The 27058-nt window shown below is 40.6% G+C and overlaps 1 protein-coding gene across 2 annotated transcripts; it reads left to right on the top strand.

The window, feature by feature from the left end:
• Nucleotides 1-733: 733 nt before the first annotated feature.
• LOC139662555 (insulin gene enhancer protein ISL-3) lies at nucleotides 734-6414 on the top strand. Of its 2 annotated transcripts, none has more exons than XM_071541238.1 (6): nucleotides 734-791; nucleotides 1259-1448; nucleotides 1980-2242; nucleotides 3993-4279; nucleotides 5502-5669; nucleotides 6298-6414. In XM_071541238.1, exons 1-6 carry the CDS (start codon nucleotides 734-736, stop codon nucleotides 6412-6414), a joined length of 1083 nt encoding a protein of 360 aa, XP_071397339.1. The 2 variants fall into 2 exon arrangements, with proteins under 2 accessions (XP_071397339.1, XP_071397340.1); XM_071541239.1 differs by having other exon boundaries at nucleotides 3996-4279.
• The last annotated feature ends 20644 nt before the right edge of the window (nucleotides 6415-27058 follow it).

Consider the following 27058-nt stretch of genomic DNA (forward strand, 5'->3'; position numbering starts at 1 on the left):
GGACCATTCAGGACCAATGTTCCCTCTGAGCTGTGTGCGTCTGTGCAGGACAGTTTGGGGACCTAAACGTCTAATAGCCTAATTTATCATAGTAACCAAATAATATCTTGTCATTGATCAGTAATTTCTTCACTTTGTCCCCCAGAAATTTAGTCGATATAAACGGGTTTTTGAGGTTTATTTTTATTTATTTTCTTGGTGCCAAATGATATTAGATGCAGGAATTTTGCCACAAATGATAGGGTATAGCGAATTGACGCCCCTGAACAACGATGATGATGATGATGATGATGATGATGATGATATGTGAGTACCCTACACCAAAAGCATCCCATGGCCCAATGCTGCCGATGTTGCTTTTTTATCCTTTTAGCAATATGTTATATGAGAAAAATATTTTCTTTGAAAGATTTTACGTCTCCTATCTCGTTCTTCCTCCTGAGTGTTTGGGGAACGAAATATTCACTTCTGTCACGAATGCAAAGGGAATTCTTACATTTCAGTCATGTAGAGACAGACATGGGGCACATTTATTATGAGGTTGAGAGAGATGCGGTGGGACGATTGGAGGGTCCGGTTTTGACGTGATGACGTCAGAGCAGCGTACGGGACCTTGCAGCCTCCTCGCCCCCCTCCAGTCCGGACAGACACAAGTTATCAGGCAGCCAGCCGAGGGCCAGTCAGCTCCTCACCTCTTTTCTGCATCTACCACACTCCCCTTTATCCTTCCTGTATGGTGGATATTATTTTCAACTCTTCTTTCTTGGGTGATATGGGGGATCATTCCAAAAGTAAGTAAGCCGAAATAGTCGCTGTTTTTTAATCCTTATTTTGCAGCGGGGAAAAGTGGTGCCAGGAGGCAGATTCTGTTCTCTTTTTTTGTATGAAACATGATGCATTTACTGTACTTACAGCGATTAGCACATACTGCGAGTTCATTTTCTTATCAGTAGAATATTGCATATAATTAATTTTACGGCTGTGCATAGTTCTTTCAAAATGAAACAATTCAGTGTTTTGGAGTAGGAATGCTGGCAAAAGTCTCCATTTGTTACATAACACCAAGAGTTGTCCAGTCTGCAATAAAGAAGAGCTCCCTGCAGAACTGACACAAATTAGCTGGACCTTTAAAAAAAAAAAAAAAGATTATTTGAATAGCCTACATGCTATTTCAGGTGCACGAGGTAATTATATGTAATAGTGGGGTTATATGGCTGCATTTTTAGTCTTTGGTTACCATGCTGTGGGTTCTTTGCAGAGAAGTCCGGATTCGCGATGTGTGTAGGATGTGGAAGTCAGATCCATGACCAGTACATACTGAGAGTCTCCCCCGACCTGGAGTGGCATGCAGCCTGCCTGAAGTGCGCAGAGTGCAGCCAGTACCTGGACGAGACCTGCACTTGCTTCGTCCGGGACGGCAAAACCTATTGCAAAAGAGATTATGTAAGGTAGGCGTTTGGAAATCTTTCCTGTAAATAGCTTATGTTTCGTGTCAAAGTAAAAAGTAAATAAAATGCAGTCTAACCTATGCAGTAATTTATATCCAAAAGACTGAAGGCTGCTGACTAGTAATAGAGTTAAAACAATTGGGCCTAAGTCTGTTGTTTTTCAATAAAAAAAAAAGAGAAAATAAATTTCACAGAAAGAAAGAAAATACATTTCATATTAACCAAAATGAAGAGGTGCACGATTTTAAATAAAGCAGACCAATACCAATATAACTCAAACAGTTCATTTAACCACATAATTTTACTTGTGCAGCTTTATGGAATCTTTTGCAAAAATATGCCCAGGACATATTTTGTTGTTATCCAGTAAAATAGCCTATATGAAGGCATTTAATGCTAAAAAAAAACCCCAATCTAAATAGGCTACACCTCTCAACTCTAATTTATCAGCCTGAGTTGTTTTTTAATTATTATTTTACATTTCCTTATATATTTCTAATTCTTCCTTTTTTTCAAATTTCAATTTTGCAGGCTGTTTGGAATAAAATGTGCAAAATGCAACCAGGGGTTCAGCAGCAGCGACTTGGTGATGCGAGCCCGGGACAACGTGTACCACATCGAGTGTTTCCGCTGCTCGGTGTGCAGCAGGCAGCTGCTGCCGGGGGACGAGTTCTCTCTGCGGGACGACGAGCTGCTGTGCCGGGCGGACCACAGCCTGCTGCTGGAGAGGAGCTCCGCAGGAAGCCCCATCAGCCCGGGACACGTCCACTCCAACAGACCGCTGCACCTGGCAGGTCCGATTATTACTAGTAGTAGCCTATGTTCATCTTGTGGTAGTTATTGTTATTAACAACAGGCTAAGTATTACTTTACCAAGGTTAGAGGTCAGTAAATTAGGAATGAATTAACCTGGAAATGAGAGGGATAATGACAATATTTCCTCTCTGGCTCCCTTATCTCAGACCCAGAAAACCTCTTAATTCATTTGAATCCTTAGTCCTTCAAAATTATCATTATTATTATGATTAGCCTTTTGGATCATTAAATGGCTGATATTTAGCACCAGGACTTTTACCACCTAAAAATCCCATTGGTTAAATGCCCTGCAAAAGCCTAGCAGTAGTAGTAGTAGTAGTAGTAGTAATAGTAGTTGTAGTTAAACTAATAATAGGCTAAATAATAGGCAATAATCCATACCCAATATTTTAAAAACAAATAAACAAACACAGGCCTACATACAAAAGTCAGTCTTTGACTGCAATGGAAAAAAGAACAGAAATCAAAAATCAATATGAGATAATTTACTTATTTTTATTTAATTTACTTTTTTGTTTTGTTTTGCACACTTGGCCTAACTGCCCTTTCTTTGTCTATTCATTTTTAGTGATTAATGGTGTTGGCTACTTTGTTTTTGATGTGTGTGTGTGTGTGTGTGTGTGTGTGTAAGGCAAAGGGTGTGCGACCTTTCTTTAGGCTAATTTCATAATTGATCTCATTAGCACTAATCTACTCGTTGCCATTATCTGAATAATCTGGTATTTCTGTCGCCACTGTCGCAGTGTAGCGAGTCTATGAGCTGACGGCTGGTCAGCAGAAGGAAAACAGAGACAAATGTAAATAATGCTCACAATCTTCCTGCTTGGATCAGAAAGGACTCGCGGGCATGATAGTTCAAAATAATTCAAACTGTCCAATGTGATGACACAGGCCTCCAGGCTCATTTACAAAAAAATTAAAACTATACACTACAATTGCTCAACATTAGTTTAAAATTTAGATCGCAATGACAGGCATGAGTTTGTGATTTTCTGATTTAATTGTAGGTTATTTGTAAAGGCCTCGTGGAATATGGCCCTATTTTATGGCAGCAAGATTACGGATTATTATAGGCTAATGAAAGACAGGAATGCAAGACGCGGATAAGATGAGTGCAGCCTTTTTTTTTTTTTTTAACATACTTGAACGAATTTTACTCGTCAGTTCACCATAAGACCATTAGGCCATTTACTGTCCTAGTAATCTATTTACCGTATGGGCAACTAGGCTATTTAAGTTTTATTCCCAAAAGTGGACAAAATATGGCCTCCAGTCATCATAAGGCATCAAAACCAACAATAAGCCTATAAACAAAAAATAAGTATATTTTCAGAAAAGCATCAATTTGTGTTTTTTTTCCCCTTTAAACGACCTTAACGTCATATAACTTGTATTCGTTCGCTGCTGCTTAGCCTTAGGCTGTGATGTAACGGTATACATTTATCTAATAAAATTTAATGTTAGCCTAAAAAAATGGGTAAACAACAGCACAAAAAAGTGGGTAAACTGAATTTAGCCTTCACTACATTCCAGCATGTAAAACGATAAGATTGAGAATGATAGCCCAGTAATAAAGAGATGACGATGATGACGATGATAAAAAACGCTAGTGTATTAAAACCATTCCTAGGCCTAATGACGCTGCTTTTTAACCGTTCATGTGTTCGGCCTCTATACGAGACTTCTCCGACAGATGTGACATGTCTTCCCTCCCTCCTCCGCCCTCAGCAGACCCGGTGACGGTGCGGCAGGCTCCGCATCGGAACCACGTCCACAAGCAGTCGGAGAAGACGACGCGGGTCAGGACGGTGCTGAATGAAAAGCAGCTCCACACGTTGCGGACCTGCTACAACGCCAACCCGAGGCCGGACGCCCTGATGAAGGAGCAGCTGGTGGAGATGACCGGCCTGAGCCCCCGGGTCATCCGGGTCTGGTTCCAGAACAAGCGCTGCAAGGACAAAAAGAGATCCATCCTCATGAAGCAGCTCCAGCAGCAGCAGCACAGTGATAAGACTGTAAGCATCTTCGTAAGTTACAAGCGGACAACTTTTTTTACTTTTATATATATTATTATTATTATAGCCCAAGGCAATGACCAGGGAGATATCCGCCGTTTTAGGCTGACATAAATATTTGAATTGATTTGATGACCCTTCTTGCTATATTGTTAAGAAATGCAGAGTATACGTCACGTAGGCTATAGGCCTACTCTGCATTTCTTAACAATATAGCAAGAAGGGCCATCAAATCAATTCAAGATATAGGTTCTTTTAACATAACGTTTTTCTTAAAATATAAATGATTTTTGTACTATATATTGTTGATAGTTTGCCTTATGATGATGACCAACTGGAGGTCATCTATTTATTTATCATTGCATCACTGGCAATGACTAACACTGTAATTGTCTTACTCCTTCCTAAATTTGAGTTTTTACTTTGATTGCACAGTGACAGAGCACAGCTTTTCCAAATGGTTCAATTGCTATTCTGTATTCAAACTTTAAGTCAATGAATAATGAATCAACAGCTTTGGCTTCAGTTGCTTGACCTGAAGCGAACAACAGCCTTAAAGAACAGGCTTGTTCTGGCTCTAAAACACCTCTTGCTCTCAGATCATTGTTCCTTCTTTGCTCCACCCCCAAAAGGAACTGTTTGGAAAACTTGCTGCCCCAATGTGAAAGATAAAGGGTGTGGGAACTTCTTCAGTGGTTACTACTGTACTATTGTGATACATACTAAGCCATAGTGATTTTTTTTCTCAGTTATTTTCCCAGTTAACAAATTTTACATGTGGCATTACAAATTTGCCTTTTTTATTGACATATGAAAATGCCCCTTTTGACCGAGCCAAACTATTTTGAAAACACATTGAAAAATCTAAAAAAAAAAAAATGTAGTCTATGTAAAATAAACCAGTTTGTCCTCATTTCTTTAAAAGTTGACAGATTGGTGACAGATGTTTCTTTGCAGAACACTGACAAATCACTGCTGACAGGTGAAAACCTTGTATCTCCAAAATGTCAACTTTTCAGGAACTAAGAAAAAGAGCCTTATTTTTAGCTTGAGCACCATGCATTTTTCAGTTTATCTAATTGCTTTGGAAAAGGTTTCATAAACCCAAAGGTTGTAAAATTTTCTCAGCCCATAGAGGAACATGTAATCCTTAGGTTGCTGTAAAAACATGAAAATCACCCGACAGCGACCAAATGAGGCTTGTGGTGTGTTTCCCTGTCAGAACCTGCAGGGCCTCACAGGGACGCCTCTTGTGGCTGGCAGCCCCATCCGGCATGAGAGCACAGTACAGGGAAACCCAGTGGAAGTTCAGACCTACCAGCCTCCATGGAAGGCCTTGAGCGAGTTCGCCCTGCAGAGTGACCTGGACCAACCAGCCTTCCAACAACTGGTGAGTGAGTGTGTGTGTGAGTGTGTGTCAGGCCCGACTGACTGACATGCAGTGCACATATACAGATGCACAAATGCCTTCATGCTGCACATAGGCTACACACAAGGTCCAAGCATTTGAATGCCACATCACGTGAACACAGACACACACAGTCACACACACACAGTCACACACACACACAGTGCAGACAGACTTGTGCTGCATGCATATACAGCATACTGTGAATGCTGTATATAGACATCAGACACACACACACACAGACAGGCACAAATATTGATACACACAGATGCAGATGCACGTAGACATAATCGTGCACACACACGCACGCACGCACACATAGGCCTACATACACACACACACACACATATACATACAGTGTGTCACATGAATTTTGTTGCATACCTGGGTACCAACATGCATCATGCACACACGTGCACACACACACACACACACACACACACACACACACAATGTAGATACATTGTGTTTGATACATTCTCAACACTAAAGAAAAGGAATGGAAACTGAACTGTTCAAACGAATAATCCTCCGATGCTTTTACACACACAGGTGCCAAAATAAAAGCCGACATGTATTCTGACACACTTTGTTTCTTCTGCCACTTCAGGTGTCTTTTTCTGAATCGGGGTCTCTGGGGAACTCCTCGGGTAGCGACGTGACTTCTTTGTCCTCTCAGTTACCGGACACCCCCAACAGTATGGTACCCAGTCCGGTGGAGACGTGAGACGGGGCCCTCAGGCCCACCGGTCCCCCCCTGCAAGGACAAGCAGCATGATCCCGGTCCCCTGCATGAGACCAGCTCATCACATCGCCCGAACTACAGAGAGGAAAGAGTTTTTTTTTTTATTATTTTCTTTTTCATTTCCTGACATGGAGGAGATGCAATGAACAAGCACTGAGTGACACCAAGATACTCTTAAGGACCTTTTCAAAACGATACGGCCTATCCAAGTCCGGCATTCTGGAGATTTCAGTAGCAAAAAAAAAAAAAAGCAGAACAGTTGTTGCATGACTTGATATGGAGAAAGAAGATGTACAGAAGACCTCTCTCGATGGATATACTACAACAAACCTTCCCTCAAATACGAATTGGAAACATTTTCATGTCGAAACAGATGGACATTCTGCTGATTTCATTGTGATCATATTGTGTCTTGTTTCTTCAACATGCGAATTTTTGATACATTTATTGCGTTGTCGAGTCCAGTTGACTCAAAATGTCTTTGTCTTAAGGTCGGAGCATGATATCCGCAAATTATTCGTGTTGTAAAATATTTTATCTTATGGGCAGGAGACAGGTTGTTTGAGCTTCTCGAACAAAAAAAGTAAGTTATTGTTATATTATTTATTGTTAGGAAAGCGATTCGTAAAGGGTTATTAACTGATAAAAAAAGAAATAAACAGCTGAATACATAAAATGTCTTCATGAACAATCTTTGTACAGGCGCAAGTCAGACCCAAAACTTGCCTATCAAACCGCCGTCGCTCTGCATTTTAATATGCCAATATTCTTGAGAAAACAACAAACAACAAACGTCTGTCTCTGATTGAAAATTTAAAGAGCGACGACTAATTAATTACATAGGTTTACATGTGTTTTTCCTGTGCATTTGTGGCAACAAAGGCAAACTCATTGTCCAAATCCATATGATTTTGACAGGGAGTTATTTGTGATTTGATAGGAAAAGGCTTGTTACTCAAGATGCGACGTCTATAGCCTATGGATATACTTGGGGATTAGATCCACTACAACGTTAAGTATTTGTCAAATGTAACGAGTTTTAAGGAAAAATATACATAAACAACCCCCTCTAACAGTAATGCGCCACAGTGGATAGGTCGCTTGGCCTATTCACCTATCAAGTTGGCCTGCCTGGATTGAAGCAGACCTGCAGGCTATGTTGCCTTATCATCCGTGTGATCTGCGGTGTTTTCCCCTTCAGTTATGCAGCAGGAATAAGCCACTGGTCATTTACTTTCTTGGGGGCAAATATCTGTTGTAAATTGTGCTCAGTCCAGTTTCTCTGGTTAAGTCACAACCTGGTCTAGACAGCGCGCAGGGATCGGCGACCTCTTATCTAGTCCTGGCATCACCTGCAAGCGATACACTGACTGAAGCCACAACAAACTTACCCCCCCTCCCCCCTCTTCCACCCCCCCTTCCACAACCCCCACACCCCGAAAGGAACTGAGCAGAAAGCAGCTCGTAAAGGGTCACTTCTCCTCCTCGGTTTATTTTCCTTCAGTGAATTGCGTTATTACGCGCAGGTCGCCGAGATGACAGCTCAGACCAAATGAATTGACCTCCTACACCGTGGGTTGGAAAAAAAATTAGCTGCCATGCCCCAGACGCACTGAAAATCTGTGGATAGGCCAATGAATTAATTAATATATTCAGCTACATATAGACAAATATAAAAAAATACATAATACATTTTTTTTTCTAGGAGCATTTCGTTCAAATGTTTGTATAGGCCTATGTAAAACTGTCCATTTTAACAAATTATTTAGTTTCATGATCTCATGATCAGCTCTTATTTTTCATAAAACGACTGAAACATGCTGCCAGTGGGGATGAGATAATTCCACTTGTTTTCAATGCACTTTCACTTGTATCAGGAATATTCTAGACACAAGTGTCAGTATCTTGAAACAAACAGAATAAGGCAGATCACACCACTTGTATCAAGAAAATGCCACTTTATTCAGTAATATTTTTATCTCACATCACTGGCAATTTTTGCCACTTATTTTAAGAAAAATACGATTTTAAGACTCAATAATAGACCGATTTGTTAAAATGGACATTGTATCCAGTGTCTTGCTGAAAAATATCTCTATTGTGAATATTTTTTTCTACACAAAATAAAACAAAATTCAACTATTTCAATTCTAGTAGGCTACATGGGCAGTGTCTTAATCGGAAGTTTGAATAAGAAAAGAAAGATAACAGATTTGTAATTGAGCTATTTCAAACACGATAAGTAAATAATGCGAGCAGATTAAGATAACACAAATAACTGAAGAATAACAATGGCGTTTACGGACAAGAATGCAGGCCTATTAACTCATTCCCCAAGCAGAAAATCATTGTGGACCCATTTGTTTATAACATGTGTTTCCAAAATATGGCTAATTTCCCACCAGAATATAGAGTTAATTCCCTAAGGCTCACATAAGATACTGTAGATCATATCAAAATTAGGTTTAAAACACATTGTCAGTCAGGAATAATAGGCTATCCTTGCAGAATAATCCCCACTGTCAATTTTTGGCCAATCACTTCATGCATCTGTTACACCTAAAACCAAGGGATCATTGCAAATAGATTTAGCATTTGAAAGATGGATATTAAAGCTTTTGTGGACAAGGGGATCAAATCTACAGGCTGTGGGGTTTTAGCCACAAGATAATGATAAAATATTGGGGAAATTAATCGTTTTGTCCGTTAAACAAAGTCTAACTTCTTACAGTGAGCTAAAACTCATTTAGCATACTAATAACTGGAGTGGAATGAGAGAGCCAGAGATATGATGAGAATCCATGCGGAGAAGTGCCATGAAAAGACTCACAGCATTTGCACTCACACTCACATTCACTGTTCAGCTACAATTATTTATAAAAACGTCGTTGAGGTGCATCTGACGTGTTTGACCAAACACTTAAACAGACTCAAACATGGACATATTTGCAAAGCAATATTTTTTATTTTTTTTTAAATGTATTAATATGAATTTATATTACGCCTCAGCCTGGCGCACACATGCGTTCACACTCACATTCCAGAGATCAGAGATCACGTCCTCTGACAAACATCAAATAATGCTTGAATACATGTAGTATATCTCTCCTATCTCTTCTATCTACTGTATCAATGGGCGTGTCTCCTCAATGCGTTAAACGAGAACCAAAATAAACAGCGGTGATCCTTGTCGAGAGCGCGTGCACAGCTCGTTCTGGAAAATTATTGCAGTATAATCCTCAAAATATACGGCCTAAACCAACAGGATCATGTTTAGGCCTTCCTACTCGCCACTGTAAACTGGAAAATTAAACCTTTAACGCATGGAGGCCTATATGTCAAAACATCAACGCAGCACCTAAATCTATTTCTCACAGCTTTTTACGCCGATGAGAATGACAGCGCTTTAGCTTCTCCCAAATTATTTCTAATTAACTCCAAACTCTGTCAGTGCTGCAGGAACTACTAAACGGACGGATGCATTGGAAACACGCCCGTCTGTGTCAAGTTGCCCCGATGCAACCAGACGCTGTTAGAGGCAATGACACCGTATCATTAATGATTAAGAAGACCAACCCATTTAAAGGTGTGATGTAATTCTCTAATTGGTAGAGGGAGTCTTCGTAATTAGATAACTCGTCGTGCTTGGGGAGATTGCAGCGCCGCCCATTCCACTCAGGCACTAAATGGTCACTGACTGACAGACACACACAGGTGAGCAGGATCACACGCACACACACATGCACGCACGCACGCACGCACACATTTCTTGGGGGGCATAAGGGCAAGAAAAAAGAGCACTGCCGCATTTCAAATGATTTTTGAGCAGGAGAAGGATTTTAATTGGAGCAATATCTTGTTTTCATGGATAAACTGTTCTTGAGAAGGCAAACAAAGCTGTTAAATAAATAAAATACACGGTTGAACACATTTAAAGAGGGGACTGTGAGTATAGCAGGTTAAAGGAGTATAGGCTCAAGCCTCCTTTGGACGCTTTCTGCTGTGCCAAGTGACAGGCGAACAACATCTCATTTGTCTACAACAGTGGTTTTCAGTTTTTTTTTTCTTTACAAGTAATTTTCCTCATCACTCAAAAGCAATTTAACAGGCAATTACATAGAAATATATACTTTGTTTTGAGGCTTTTAACCTACCAGCCCACAGAATTTTATTCAGACTACCTTTACATTGCAGGACTAAGCTATTTTAGGGCTTTCAAGCTTTTTAATCTTTCTACAACTTGCTTTTCAGGCCTGACCCATGCTTGGAAAAACATTACCTTAGAATCCTTTAACCCCAAATGTAACAGTGAAGCCTCCTGAGAAAAGCTGGTTAGTCCAGAGGAAATAACACATTGTTGGTTCAGGAGGTGGATGCTGCTAACAGAAGGTGTGATCCTACTATCTGATATATTTCAATGGTAAAATGCCCAGAAAAAGTGAGGCGATACACTTTGTATACCTGTGAATACCTCTGACAATACACTGTTGTCCCTTAAATGTGTGTTAAAATGTAGTGAGGAGAAAGGCTGTGTGGAGCAGAGGTTACAGAGTCCAGGAGCTGACCTGCAGCTAGGCAGACTGAATGGAAAACGCTGACTTTTTGTAAATCAGCTCTTCACTCTGAGAATGGTAGCAGTTTCACCTCTACATTTTCACTATTTAGTATTATGACATTTTTACGATGATGCAAAACATCATCCCCCACGGTCATCCACTGTCCACTAAACATGCATAAAGCCTTCACAGAGTAAATTAATACTGCTGCACTTCAATGCAAGTTACATTTTAGGAGGCAGTGGCTGTACTGGGGAGAAATGTTACAGCTGAGTAAAGGAAGGTACAAAGTTGTATCTGTTTTTCTGAATGATGATCAAGTGGATACTTACTTGAGATTTGGATGTCCACTGAACAAAATTAGTTGTGGAGCTATATGAGTAATTTACAACAAGGATGTTAGCTGTCTAAATCTTTCAGGCTACACCTCAGCCTTCAACTAAATTCAGAAACTAAACAAAGCATGTCCATGGTAGGATTGTGTCTTAGTGCCTTCAGGCTCTCTGTGTGGGATCATTTCCACTGATTCTCAAACTTAGAACAGTCAAGTATAGATTCTAAGGAGAAAAAAATAGATGAAAATGACAATGTTCCTCTTGCTGAATTCAAAGAAATTGTCCTTAGACTATTGAATTTGCATTACTGACAGAGTGATAGGGTGTGTGTGTGTGTGTGTGTGTGTGTGTGTGTGTGTGTGTGTGTGTGTGTGTGTGTGTGCGTGTGTGTGTGCAGTTTCTGTGGGGGCTGTGTGAAAATTGTTACACTCGGGCCCATTGTGACCTTGCTCCGCCAGTGGGGGCCACCACCAGTCGAATTGGCAGGACAAACTTCAAGTCCAAACTCTCCTGGGAAGCATTCTGACAGGCTGAGTTAATGCAGAGACTGGAACCGGGAGGGTTTTTTTTTTGTCTGAAGGAGGGAAAGGAGGAGGGAAGTAGAGGGAAGAGAATGAGAGAGCGAGTGTCGCATTTGAGCGGAGAAACAACAATGACTGGGCCGAGGGTCTCCATATAGCTTATGTGAAATTAAATCATACAGTATATTGAGAACCATAACTGCCTTTGGGAGTTAGAATATCCATCCTCACTGCTCCCCCGCCAACTGAAGGATATCAGAGAGGGATTGAGAAATTAGTATGAACTTGGCAGAGTAATTTCTCATTAAATCCAAACTGAATGATACAATATGATGTGCCAAAACAGGCCCAGTATTTTTCTCAAAGATCTCTATATTCTATATCCTTCTATGCAGCCGAACACAGTTTTGACTCCTGTGTCAACAACAGTAAATTATGTACGGTGTTTTTCACTGTGTTTTCTCCATCCCTTGTCAGGTCTCTTAAATAGGAAATTTAAGGACCAATTTATCTTAGATGGGTAATGGCCAATTTAACATCTAGTGACAAGAATTTAATCATCTCTACTCTTGGGTTACGGTGATAATGAAAGGGCAGCGTCAACATCTCGGTGTAGTACGGGGCTACTTGTGTTCTATCGATCCCGGGGAATGGATGCTGCTTTTATGGGAAACTGACACAATGAGTAAATATCCACATATTATCCTTTAAACTTTTAAAAGCACAGAGGCCAACAGGGGAGGGGATATTTTTGAAAGGTACATTAAAAAAATAAACAAATATTGATTTTTTTTTTTTAAAAGAGAATTTTGCTTTGGGTGGTTTGGTGACATATTGTGACCGTCATTTTTTATTTTTAAAGCCACAAAACAGTTTTATCCAATCATTGATTTAAATATATTAGTTGCAGTAATACCTGAGAGGAAAACAAGAAAACACATTTTTTGTAGAGTGACTTTTAATTTTAATGGGTATTTAAAGTAACTTTGTACCCCAGCTGTAGAAGGACAGCAAGGCATGATCTCATATCCTACTGTACTTTAGATGAACCTGCAAAGGAGGAAATTGCAACAGCAGCAGCTAAACTGCAGTGTTACACCCCACGACTCAGGTCAACCGAGTACAGAAGCTGTGTGTGTGCGTGTGTGTTTAAATCAATATGTGTGTGCTCTTGTGTGTGCACATGTGAGTATCTGTGTGTATCTTGCAATGTGTGTGCACCCTCGTGTGTGTGTGTGTGCATGTGTGTGTTGTGCAGGGTTGGTGACCAGACTGCAGGCTCACCTGGAACACACACAGAGCGCCACAGTCAGCCACTCTGGTCCCGCTGCTGAGACAGTGTCAGAGCTCCGTAAATCACGCCGCCCCACCCACGCGTAAATCTACAGCAAAAACAACACACAAACGCCCATTAGGAGGAGAGAGGACGGTTGGAGCCGCCCCACTCGACAATGACTCGCTATAAAACACAATGAAGGCTCACCTGTGCTTGCTTCCCCCTTTGACAAGACCAAACTGTCATTAGCCAAACTAGGAAGACAAACATTTGTCATTGGAATGAAACAATGAGGCATTGAGGGCGAGTTGCTTATAGGATGAGAAAAAGGCTTCAAAAGGTTTCAGGGAGACACTCTGGCGTTCATCAGGCTCATATCTGTGTCGGTTCAGGAGTTCAAGAATGTTTTCAGGAAGACTTCGTGTAGATTTAGTACTAAAGTTCATTTAACCTTCTGACTCAAGTGAGTTGGAATGGAATTGGAACAAACTATAATTATAGCATAGCTACACAGTGGAAGCTGAAATCTAAATGCCACTGATATACTGTCTCCGTCAGATGAAAACATTGTATCTCAAAAGGGTCAGCTTTTCACGTGGTAAGGAAAAAAACAACTTTCGATTTGTATCGATTATCTTTCATTTCTAAAAATATACTATAGGTAATTGTATAGGTTTCACAGGCCTTATGGTTCTGAAAGTTATTCAGTGTATAAATGTCCAGAAAAACTTTCAATTCAAGTTGAAAAAAAAAGGTTATAATGTTCTAACATGACAGCAGGGCAACATCCACCTTACCACACACACAGTTCAAGAGCGAATCTACAGAAGTAAGGACAGATGGAGAGAGAGACAGAAATAGACAATGAGAGAGAAAGAGAGGAAGAAAGAGAGAGAAAGAGGGGGAAAAAGAGAGGGAGGGCTCTGCCTGGCCAACTGCAGCGACCCCCTTTCTCCCAAGGCGTTACTGCCACTTTAAGAAATGAAGCAATATCATTAATGGAGGCCTCCCAGGGCTGACATCTTGCTCCAATTCACCAGTCCCCGTCCATCACACCATTACGGTGGGCCCAGCAATATTAAAATCCAATCACTCCTCTGGCTAGTTTGATTAAGGAGGGCAACCATACAAAGCGGGGCTCTGACCCATTGTTGCCTCTGCCAGGGAGTCCCAGGAGGCTGCAGCAGGTTTCTGGCCCAAGCAGACAGCCGGGGCAGGCTGCTTCATGGTCACTGTGGACGCTCCTGTGCTGAGCAGAACCTGGTGTGCGACTTTTATCCTGATCTCGGGTTTATTTTTATGGCTTTCTGCTTTATTTGTCCGTGTGCAGTGAAGGGTCACATGGAAAATGGAGGAAAGAGACGGGGGGCGACGATGGTCATGAGCCAGACATAAACCTGTAAAGTCACAAGCACATGGCTCGTGGTGGCCCACACACACACACACACACACACACACCCCTAGATTCTTTAAAAGGCCAGAACTTACGAGGCAAACAAATAGAAAAGTAAACATAATAATTTACAGCTTCAAATGACATTTATGCTTGTGTTTAGTGCCTTGCTCAAAGACACATCAACGCCAATTGAAGGAGGACAGACTAGCACTGTTTCACCTCCTCCATCCGGACTTTCCTCCAAACTGGATTAGAACCAGCAACTCCCAAACTTGCTTTTCTAACCTTCAGGCGGCCACTGGCCCATCCAGGGGTCACGTCGGTAAATTGTGTCTGGGAAAAAAGGCAGCATCACAGGTACAGACCCTGGAGAGCAGAGCCCAAGCCAAATTGAAACCAGAAGGCCAGGGTGAGCCTCCTCGACCATAGTGACATAAATTACTGGGATTTACAAGATTTTTAAAACACTTTTAACAATACTCCCCTTTTAATGCGCTCTCTGTTTAATAATGCACTTTAGGTTTTAAGAGCATGATAAACAAACCAATAATTCACTTTTTTATCATCTGAGGGTGAAGCCCTTCAGGACCGCGTTCTACAGCAGCGTTCAAAGGGGCCTCGGACGGATCAAATGAAGGGCTGTCGCAAGATGTTTTGGACAACACTGGAGACGTAGCCGTTGATCTCCTTGCTCTCGTGAGGATAAAAGTACACAGAGGTTCATCTTCCCAAGAATAGGGCAAAATTTCAAAGGGACACTGATACCGAAATGGAATAAACATACGATTTTGTAGCAAAGGTCATGAGCCAGCGTCATGTTATGGGAGTCTTCTGAAGAAAGAGTCTTGAGTCATGTGGATGCCATGCTGCTTATCCTATGTAATAGGATGTGGCATGTATTTTATGTAAGAGGAGAACCTGTGATGCTTCTATTTAAAATTTAAATAGATCATAAACAATGTCAGGACCTAATGGGAACAAAACTATAAAGCTAAATTACATTAACATTGCGTACAACAAAAGCTAGATTAATTTCCTTGTCCAGTAATGCTAAAGTTCGAGTTCCTTCATGAGGATGTCGCTTCTTAACGAATGTGTAACAAAAACATTCAGAACTTCCCAATTCCCAGTTTTTAATCAGATCTAAAATGTTTTTGCCTTTCTGTTCTTTTTCTCTGTGTGCTCCAGTCATGTTTGTGTGTGTGAGATCTGGGAATCCTCACAGTAGCATCTGGTTGAGTTTTGAGTGTGTGAAGCTTCACAGGATAAGTCAATGATTCTCCCGGCTGCCAAAACGTATAAAGGGGACCGGGCAAGAGAAGGGTTTCATAAATCCAAAATGAAATTCCTGGATTATTAATCTTTCAGCAGGGACTGAATGTAACAATGTGAAAAAAGAAAAAGCATTTAAGAACTGTCTTCCTTTAGGGGTCGAGGCACCACACTCATAAATGTAAGAATCCAGAGGTGGCAGGATGGGAGACAACTGATGTCTGTGTTAGAGCGAGGAGCTGGAACTAAATGCACACGGGCAGGCACACACTCACACACACACACAGACACACATAGACCCAAAGGCAGATAGAAACACACATACACACTCTCGCACGTATGCATACACACGCATATTCCAACCTGCTACCAGCCACCACAAATCACTGGCCGTCTCATATAATCCTCCACCAGCTAGTGCCGCAGCATCAAACATCCAAACAAATTGTCCTTCGTCAAATGCTCACTGCAGGGAAGACATAAAACAAGAGCAGATAGCTAGCCGGGGCCGCGGGGCTGGATCTGGAGCAGCAGCCTCTCTGCAGCTCCCAGGAACAGGACAACAAGGGCTTCGCTGCTCTCAGCCTCTCCTGCATTTAACTGTCATTTGCAACTTTTGTGAAAGTGATTTTAGGGGATAGAAATAGTCTTGAAGAGCCACTTGATAAGTCAACTGGGTTTCTTGAGTTCCTCCTGAATGATTTCTTCAGAGTGAATGCTTTTCCAAATAACTCCTCTTTGGAGCGGGGCAACAGTGTAGCAGCAGTGCAGCAAGCATACGAAGTAAGGCTGCTACGATGGTTACGTTTAAGCTTCATATATTAGGTCCAGCATCCAGCAGTTTCGGTGTGTTGTGCTGTTGATGTGGAAAGTTGGTGTAGTTTATTACAGTACTCCTTTTGGTGTTAAAATAGCTATCAATGTTCCACAACCATTACTATAAAATTGCAATGGTTTTAGTGTGAATAAACTGAGGCTTTCTTGTTCAGAGAGAGAGAGTCATGACACGCTTGGGCAAAGAATTTCTTCACAATGAACCATAACTGTTCTCATAGTCATCATTTCAAAGAAAAAAAAAAGAGTTTGATCAGATAATCATAGCTCAAATATTAATTATCAGCACTGAACGCTGAACAGAGTCCATACAGCATCATTTACAGACTTCAATTAAAAGCATCGACAACCATCTGAAGTGATGAATCAGGCTTTAACCACACGGTGTCTATTTCCCAACTCCAAATAGCATCTGTTTTCAAACAGATCTTTACCCTTTTTACAGCGTCCCATTACGTAAGCTCTGAGAAAACAAAGAGGGCGTAAACTCAACTCACTGGAACACAAACACAGCCGCAGACAAGCTAGTTGAAGAGGGTCAATGATGCGTCCTAAAGTACTTGTGTACAATGACTGTGAACTGAAGTTAAGGGCAATGCCATTAATGTCTATGTGTGGATTAGGTGGTAGAATGGGGGAAAATAATATTGAAAAGAGAGGAATCTGGCATGATTTATACATAAAAATGTAATTGTATTTCACAGAAAGTTTACCTAAATATATATACAGTATATACAAAACAATGCATTAAACACGAGGTGGTCTGGAAATCCTTGCCTGCAGCTGAAAAACAAATGTGACTGCTGCAGTGAATACGTTGGCGTATCTGAAAGTAACACAGATTACCCAGGAGGCTTAGGTAGGTCAACAACACTGGTCTCTGTCCGTAAATAAGCCCCCACTGGGCTGAAGGAGGTGGGTGTGTGTGAATGTATAAAATGACTACAACCCAGTTCCTGTTACCTTCCTTGTCTAGACACCTTGAACATCCTTTACGCTGAGATCGGAGATGTGTTGAGCAATGGACACCTTCACAAACATCAGCCCTGCATGCTGTCCCCCAAAACACACACACACACACACATAGAGACACACTCACACAGCAGATCTCCATCTTTCTCTCCAAGCATAAGCTGGAAGTGGGCATGGTCAGGTTACTGATAAGAGCGAGGGCACGGCTGTATCTGGGAGATCTGAGAGATGCCGAGAGCCCTTGTGCAAAGGAAGCTAGACTTAAGCTGCTGTGGGGACTTATCTTAACAGTTTCCTATACCACCTACTGACAGGTCCTGCGACTGTGTAAATTCCTCTGCCCTCTGAAATGACTCTGGGCAGACAATGAGACGACACTTTGTGTATTGACGTGTGCTATAACACAGAGAACAGAGGACATTTTACAAGGTATGTGGGAGACCAAGACAAACACAAGTTTCAGGTGGCGCAAACTGTTCTTAAAAATCAGTCAGTCCTTGAAATGAATAAAGGGAACAGCAATATAGTTTATGCCTTTTGTATATGAACGCAAAATCGTGACAAGAGACGTGTATGTATGATATTTATTTGTATGAATTTGAACAATTTAGCTTTATAATAATAATAATAATAATATAAGAAACTTTATAAAGCACTTTTCAAAACACAGTTACAAAGTGCTTTACAATTAAAAGAAGACAAGAATAAAATGAATTGATAATTTGATTTTGCTTTGATTCTATGGCATGTAAAAGAAGTCTTAATTGGTAACAAGTGACATGCGTAAAAATATCCCAATTAAATAGTGATATAGTGTCAAAAACTAGCCTCCACAAAATTCCTGGAGGATGATTCAATGTGCAGTGCATGAGGAGCACCAGGGGTGGAAACATGGCCCAATGTTATTGTACAAATGACGGTGTATAAGTCACTCCTGAGATGGCTTTTGTGCTATTGGGAAGAGTTATTTATATCCTAAGAGCAGGGGGCATTCATCATCTGGGGTAGTGGTTCCCCTTCAAAGTTCTCCTTTTTATGACGTGCATTATTTCTCGTGCACACACATAAACAAAGCCAGGGCTGCCGGCACTGAATCAGCAGACTGTGTCACCGTGTGGCCCCCGGGTCAGGCCAGCTTTCTTGTGCCGCCAGTGCTTACATTAGCATGTGAAAGGCTAAAGCTGTTCCAAATATTCCCTCTAAACATTTATCCTGCCTGGACTCCGCATGGAAAAATTCCAGGCAGCGCGGATGACTACAGGGGGCAACAAGGGAAGTTAAGCTGCTAATAACACTGGGTCATGATAAACAAAAATAAATAAATAAATAAATAAATGAATAAATACATGTTTAGACCAAATACATTCAGTACCAGTATCAGAAATAAAAAATTCTCCCAACATTGCCCCAGAATTTGAATAAGAAAATCAATATCACCTTCTTTGGATGATTTGTGATTTTTGAATTCAGTTGGATTCAGGAAAATAACATGTTTTTTTTTATAATTAAAGACATTTGTCAAGAGCTGCACAGTAGCTTATATATCAAAATTTTATTTCCAGATTTGCGATTTTAAAATGGGTTTAAAATAAGTTCCAAACATTTATTGCCAAGACATCATCAAGCATCGTCAAGCTTGTCCATAATGTGGCAGGCAGGCAGGCACCAGGAGTCTGTGTTTACATTGGAAGTGCCTGGAAATGAATTTCCCCACACTACTCTCATTTGTCTTATCATTCTGTAAATGTGTTGCCTTGATGGTGGAGGAACACTTTTATAACATCCAAAAACTATTTATTTTTTCTTTTTCTTTTCTCAACTACCACAACATTCCCTCCATGCCTCTCTATATACAGTAGTAGCTGCCGAGGAGCAGCCAAAGGTGAAGAAACAGCATCTTGTAACTTGCAAGCATCCACACCCCCAAGTTTAGCCACTGCACTGCTGCACATTTTTTAAATTAGTAGAGTGCGTCTGTTGGGGGAACACGGGGAACATATAAATATTCAAAAGGTACACGTTGTATTCCCAGTCTGGTCATTCTGTTAACTTTTCCACACTGCAAGCTGAATCATCTGTCATTCACTCTAATTTAATCATCAGCCACTCTCATTCAATTATCCAATATAATATGTAAATGAGGCGAACAATGGCCAGCTCATGCTAATTATGTACATCAGAATAATTAAATTGGATAGAAGTGGTGGAGGGGAACTGAACTATCATAAAATGGGGAGCAGATTCTTTAATTAAGGCTGCAAAAATTTTATTAGAATCTGTAATCTGCCCGTAAATTGTTGAATGGTGGCCACACACAGGGGGGACATTACTCTTATTGGAAAGCTCTCCCTGAAGACTCGCTGAGGGGAGCACCAAGGGACGAGGCTGATATCAAGGGCAAATCCATCCTAAAACAGAATTCCCTTTTATTATTCCAATGATCTTGGACTGTTCACTCTAGATTTGTGAACACACACAAGTTGCTTCAGAAGACTGTAATCCATCATCAGTCTTTAAAGGGGCACTTTTGGATCTGCTCAGTTGACAATGAATGGCAAACTGACTTTGTAGAAATAATAACCGTAGCCAGGGCATTTTTATGGGGATTAGAGCACATGTTTTCTCCATAACTATTACTACAATGAAATAAAGCTGATTTGAATGTAAAACCTCAAACAGTCTGAGTCTGCAAATCAATGTTTGGTTCCCATATAACCTTGCAGATTCAAGTCTTGATTCTCTGGTTTACTGGTTTAAGATAGAGTTGTTAATGGTCAGTAATATAACACTATCCAAACATTGTATGAATAATGTCAATGCTGTTTTAAGGTAGATTTTCACTTTACAGTAAGTAGAACTAAATAATGACCAGCGGCTGCACACTGCGCCCCTGTGCCAAGGCGGCGGAGCATGCCTGGCAGCCAGTTAGACACAGAGAAACATCAGCCCTAATCCTCTCCTCTACTACTGCATGCATGCAGGCACTGCTGCCTCCCTACAACAGACCAGCCATGTCCAGCAGCACAACACAAAACAGTCTGCCATGGGCCACACAATGGCTCACTCTGAAGACCAGCAGACAGCAAGCAGCAGGACCCGGCCCGAGGTGCCGAAGCCACTGAAATATTTACAGAGGCGTGTTTTGTTGCTTTTGTGCTGAGTGATTGAAGAGGGAGACCTCTGGAGCAGTCCCCTTCCCTGCTGTTTATACACTCTATCTGGCCTGTTGGGTGACTTTAATGAAGACTCACTGGCCAAAAAATAAAAAATAAATAAATGAAATTAATCAAAAAGTTATGCAGCAGAAAGTGATTATTCTCAACAAATTTAGAATTTAAAATTTTAATAGTTTAATTTCAAAATAAGATATTTGTGACTTGAAAGAAGTTACACTCCCACTGAAATCAATTTCAAAGTGATTGCTAGCAGCATTTTGAAATAAAACACTTCAAATTAAGGATGTCCTTAAAAATGACAGTTACGTGTTAATGTGCGTCTGCGTGTGTGTTTGTGCTTGTTTTTTTGGGAGGGTGGAAGAAATATGCAGAGGTGAAAGTTTGGACATTTTGATAAAAAACTCTGAAACAGTTTGATTCATTTGGCTCATATATGATCCATCATATTCTGTGCAGACAACACCTCTGCCCTGCCCCCAGCCAGTCACTGTAACACCATGGTATATCCTGCCCTGGCCCAGACAGTATTTGGTAAACATGTCAGGGTGACAGAGCAGCAGCGGGTCAGGAGCACCGCAGATGAAGTCAGGAGTAAGTTTGAGTGAGGATGTAGGGACGTGTAAACTGACACATGACACAATGCCCTTTCCACTATCTCCTCCTCCTCTGATATATGGATGGTAGATATATATAAATATAGGGGGGATAGCAGAAAGGCTATCATTTATGTTCGGAATCATCCTTTAAATATAACACGTAATCACCCTCAATCAATTAAATTTTTCCTGACTTCTTCCTTTTTTGCATGTTATTAATTGGGCTGGTTTAGCAGACATGTATTAAGCTAAGTCCTTGATAAATATTTTTTCTTGATTGACAGAAACTTTGGACTAAGTTAGTTCTTGTGTGTGAAAATGGCTCATTTAGACATACAAAGAGCAGAGTGAGCAAGTCTGAAACAATCCAGACAGCGTAATGAAGCTTAATGTGTATGTCTATGCTTGACCCTTACTAGAGCCTTACTGTGTGTCTGTCTTCTTGGGTGATAGAGGAACATCAATTCTGGCTTCTAATTCTGGCTTCACCATTTTTGTTGAATCTGAAGTACGTAATACATTGGCTTTCAAATGGATTGAAATTACCTTGAAATCAGGCTGGAGAACACACAGGCTGAACCTGCGAGAGGAAGCCTTTGCAACAGAATGCTGATGCTCTCTTGGCTTAAATCCAATCAGGTCTTTTCTATGTTTTGTACAAGAGGTGAAAGCAGGCTCACCCTCTGCTTTGGTGAATTTGTTTGTGGCTTTATGAGAAGATAATTTTAAGAGAGGGTGAAGGCAGATGGCATCCACTTTGTTAGCTGTAGCTTAAGAGGTAAATAACTTTAAAAGGAATTTAAGTATTTACCATCCTCATTGTTACAAATGAATAAATTGGTGGCGTATGCAAATCGATTGTCAGAGCAAACATGGCATAGTGCATTATTTGGTATAAAACTGATAGTTGTAACCACGCCTTGTGATTGGCTAAGAGGCAATTATATTTATTGACATTTTTCACAGCACCCTGTGGCTGTGGTGCAATTATTTCACCTGTCCTATTATCAATACACCATGAAATACAGTGCTATAGAAGCACATTTTTTCTGTTAATAGTGGCTCATTTGTAGTTTTGTAGACATGTGGACCAAAACTAGCCTTGTATCAAAAGAGTTTAATTGAAAAAGCAAAGGGATTAAAAATTCATCATGTTTGCTTTAATTTGTGTCTCTCACAAAGCCTTGGTCATGAATAAGACCCCATATTGTCAGCTATTTTTACCATCCTGTAGCACTATAAACACACACTGTGCTGGTATGTCATGAATTTTCTTATCCAGAACATAACAAATCTTACTACTCTTTCATGTCAGCAGGCGAGCCAAACCACTGCTCACACTCATACCTGTATCTTGATTTAGTGAATAACAGACGGTACAAATTTAGAAGTGTTTACCTTTGTCACTATGACGTTTTAGATAGTCAGCATTAGTCAGAAGCCCTGTATATATTGTAGGCAGAACTATGACGTGTGCCTGCTTAATAAAATCTGAATCATTGACCTTTTTGTCCGTCTCTCTGTCTCATCCTTGACCGGTCCTGGGTTTACGTCGACCAGAAACCTTCAAGAGTCTCAAAGCCTATTTTCTCAGCTTCTACAAAAGTTAGGGAGGATGGGAGGAAATCACAGATTACCTCAGATGTAATCACAGAATAACATAAATATATGAATTACATCCCGGCTCCCGTCCTCCCCAACTGTTTGTTTGCTGCTGGTGTAGTGTCTATCTGCTTCCCTGAGAAGCATGGAGATTTCTGCTATTGTTAGATGAAAACCTTTTATCTTCAAAAACTGAACTTTTCATGACAAAGCTTACTTCATTAGTGTTTTTGAAATTATACAGCTGCATTTTTGAAAGGGTTTATACACATCTGAATACTCATACAGTACATAAAGGATTGTGCAACTCGAGTTAAGAAGTTTATACATGAAAGCAGCATTCTGGGCTAGGCTGGTCCACTAGTTGTGCTGTATGTCGGCCCTGCCTCGTCTGTCCCTGTGATGGATTAGCAAGGGTCAAAGGTCACACCACGTTTATGCTCACGGAGGAAACGTCCTTTCCTAATGACAGCTTAGAAGCACAATGAGAATGCCTTTCCCAATTACCAGCACATCAGGTTGGACCACAAGGTGATGGGGCTAGTTTGTGAGCTGCCTGAATCATTGGGATGCATGCTAATGAGAATATGATGCACTTTGATGAATTAGTTGCTGTACACAGTCGTGTGTGTGGTGCGCAGTAAATGTGATTGTAGGGGTTGGAATAGTTGTCTAATGTAATGAAAGACTTCAATACCAATGTAATGATAATGATGATTCTTAGGTTAGTAATAATAATAATAATAATAATAATAATAATGTAAAACAGTCACATTGTGGGAAATAGTTTTTTTTTGTGCTTTTTATAGATTATTGATCTTTGCATATAGAGCTTTAAAATTGTATGTTACATAATAGGGGTCAATTCATGTTTTAGTTTAATTTTGAATATCAAATCATTTATGATTTATGTCTAATGCATCTTCTGTAAAGTTAAATGTGCCTGGGTTCATGGTATTTAGTCACATTTTCTACACATGGGAGTCAGTATCATCTGAAAAAAAAAAAAAGAACAGCAGAAACAAGGTTTCTGTCGGACACCAATGACAAACAACCCTTCACCTTAAATTTTGATATTGCATAAGACACAATAGGAAGACATGCAGGCAACATGTTACACATGCACACTGTGAGATGTGCAACACAAACACCACCAAGCTAATGAGCTGAAGGGATCTTACTGTGGACAAGCCATAAGCTTGTTTTTGCTCACCACAGAGTCTAACTAACTGCATCTGCTTACTGTAAGAGCCTTTGCAGCAGAGTCTGAGCCAAGAAAACTCCTCTCTACCTTTAAAGTCTTAATGGAATTCCGATAATAGCTATTGAGGTGTGAAGTTGCTCCTCTTCCTGATAAACTCCAAGGCTGAAATGACAGAACAATCAAGTTTTGTTTGATAATAACTAAGTTTCCAAATTACCTAAAACCTAACTAATCATTAATTCTGTTTGGCAACTACAGGACTAGCACAAGGACCAAGCAGGATTACTGGCCCTGTAAAATGCCATTCTCACGTCACTTCATGAGTCAGTTACTTTTGCAAATCATGACTCAAAAGTATAATTTACAGACTCTACAGCGTGTAAAAATGACTGGCAGCTTGTCAACCAAGCAAGAAAATGATGTCGAGGTTTTAAAAGATCCAGATCCAAGACCGAAGGTCCAGGTGTCTTGAGTCCACATCCTGAAAAGGAATCCTTGTTCCCAGATGAAAGGGGGGAAAGCAACATACTGAAAAAGTGATGATTTGAATTAACATGATTACCTCTAATAAAGTAATCATGTAATTAGCCTCTAATCCTCAGTTCAACCCAATAAATGTTAAAGTTGTCCACTGCAGATACACAAACAAACACAAATCTGTCTGATCTCCCAGAGTGCTGCAACTTAAACCCCTTAAACCGATTCATAATGAGTCAGCAAACATTTTCATTACAAATTTGGACCACTTTTCCCCCTAAATGAGAGAGCCAAACTTCCTCCTATAAATGCCATGAGCAGGTATCCCTTACTCTGTGGCATGCTAAGCACAGGATGGAGACCTGTATGCCAATACCTCCACAGTGTAAGGGCCTGATTGTGTGTGGGGTTGCCTGGTCACACTTAATGCTGTACTGAGATACCTGAGCATGGTTATGGCTATTGTACATCAGCCAACTCCTCTCCATGGCTCTCCTGTCCTCTGAAAGCCAGTCAAGGGAAGAAGGGAGGCTCATTTCCACCTCCTCCCACTAAAATCAATGCATCTCTTGGACACCGGAGGGTCAGGCCTGTCAAATGGCACTAAAGAGACACCATTAGGTCTTCAAAGGGCCACAGGTTACTGCTTGATGTACTCATCTGGGACAGCACTAAAGACAAGTGTGCCTCTGTGCTAAAGGTAAGTAGAAAGGATAGATGCAGGATGGGGCAAAGAAGACACATTTTGGAGTAAATGAATAATCAAGTGCAATCTCATGATCTCTTCTCTTCTCTTCTCTTCTCTTCTCTTCTCTTCTCTTCTCTTCTCTTCTCTTCTCTTCTCTTCTCTCTTCATCTTGTCCCATTTGCAAGATAAGATGCAGGTTTATGTCTGCTGTCAAAATGGCAGACTAAAGAGAATATTGTCATTGAAATATCAGTATTCCAATAGCAGCTGTCTCCACTGAGATTTTGAAAATGCAGTTTTTTTTTTCCAGATCCTCAACCAGAAGCATCATAAAGCCTTACTGCCATCTCTTTGCTGGTGAACACAGCTAAAGCATTCCCAGACATAAACCCCTCACACACAGTATTATCCACAACTATATAGGTTACATTCTCTGGCTACTGTGCAGAGCGGGGTTATGGTGGTGGGACTGTGGAATGAGTCAGAGAACTAACGGCGGGTTTCTCACACATATTCAGTGACAGGCATGCAGCCGATCAAACAGCTGGCTGTCATTATAGCACAGCAGCTGGGCTGGACATGGGCACCAATGGCAATGACTGGACACAGACAGGAATCAGTCACATAAATGTGAGATGTGTCATGTTGCTGTACCAGACTGTTTCTGTAACAATCTGTGGATCATTTTCAATGTAGAAGACAAAAAATGACATTAACAGTTTGGATTTATTGGTGATATGCTAACAAACAAACAAATGGAAACACACTGAGTCAGTTACATGAATCAAGCTTTTTGTTTTGGTGACATCTTTGGTAAGACTAGTAATGCTGTCTACATATTTGCTGTGGTGTTTTTGCACTGCCTTTCCCAGAGATCATTTGGCAATCAAACAGTGCAGGCAGTACTGCAATTTCATTTCCATGGATTTTCTGTTGATGACTTTGGTACTGGTCTGTTCAGCCTTGGTGGCTATCGCTGCTCATACTAACTTCCAAGTTCTTCTTCTATTTATTCCAAACAAACTGCTGTTGCTGCTGCCAGAAAGATAAAACGCATCACTTCCTGTGCCCTGATTTTTCCCTGGAAGGATCGACCCAATACCGGATGTTTGGAACAGCAAATGTAAATGCTTTTATGAACCCAGTTTAGTTTGAATCATTATTGTGTTATATCAATCCACAGCAGAAAGAAGCAAAACAGACATTTATTTATATGAAAATGTCATGGATTATTACTTTGGCATAAACTGAAGTTTGGTGTCTCTCAAAGTGTCAAAACACTTTGAGTGAATTTAATGTATTTTACTTGACAAAAATCAAACTGAAAAAGACAAATAAATCAATGGACATCCAGTTTAACATTGTCTATCACAAGCACTCTCATATATGGATGTGAAAGTGAGAGTTTATGTTGAGATGAGAGGACAGTCTGTCTTCCTTTTGTCTGTTTTCCTCCTAGATTACTATCATCAGCTCTCCACTGTGAAGGCTCAGGCAGCAGCAGACCTGCAGCCTCTGCACAGCTCAGAGAGACGCTCCCTGACTAACATCTCTACCTGAGTGGAAAAGCAGCAGCTTACACCTTTCATTGGACCAATGAAAAAAAAGATTTTACCAAATGACAGACACACTTCTACTAATGCTGGGGAGAGTGACACAGTAGAACCTGATAGTACGAGAGGAAGTGGAAGGCATCCTGTCCCACTCTGATCTGGTTTGAA

Source organism: Centroberyx affinis, unplaced genomic scaffold (genome assembly GCF_046629955.1).
Source record: "Centroberyx affinis isolate AG114_WGS23_722 - 3 ecotype Tasmania unplaced genomic scaffold, CSIRO-AGI_Caff_v1 ptg003839l_1, whole genome shotgun sequence".
Lineage (NCBI taxonomy): Eukaryota > Metazoa > Chordata > Actinopteri > Beryciformes > Berycidae > Centroberyx > Centroberyx affinis.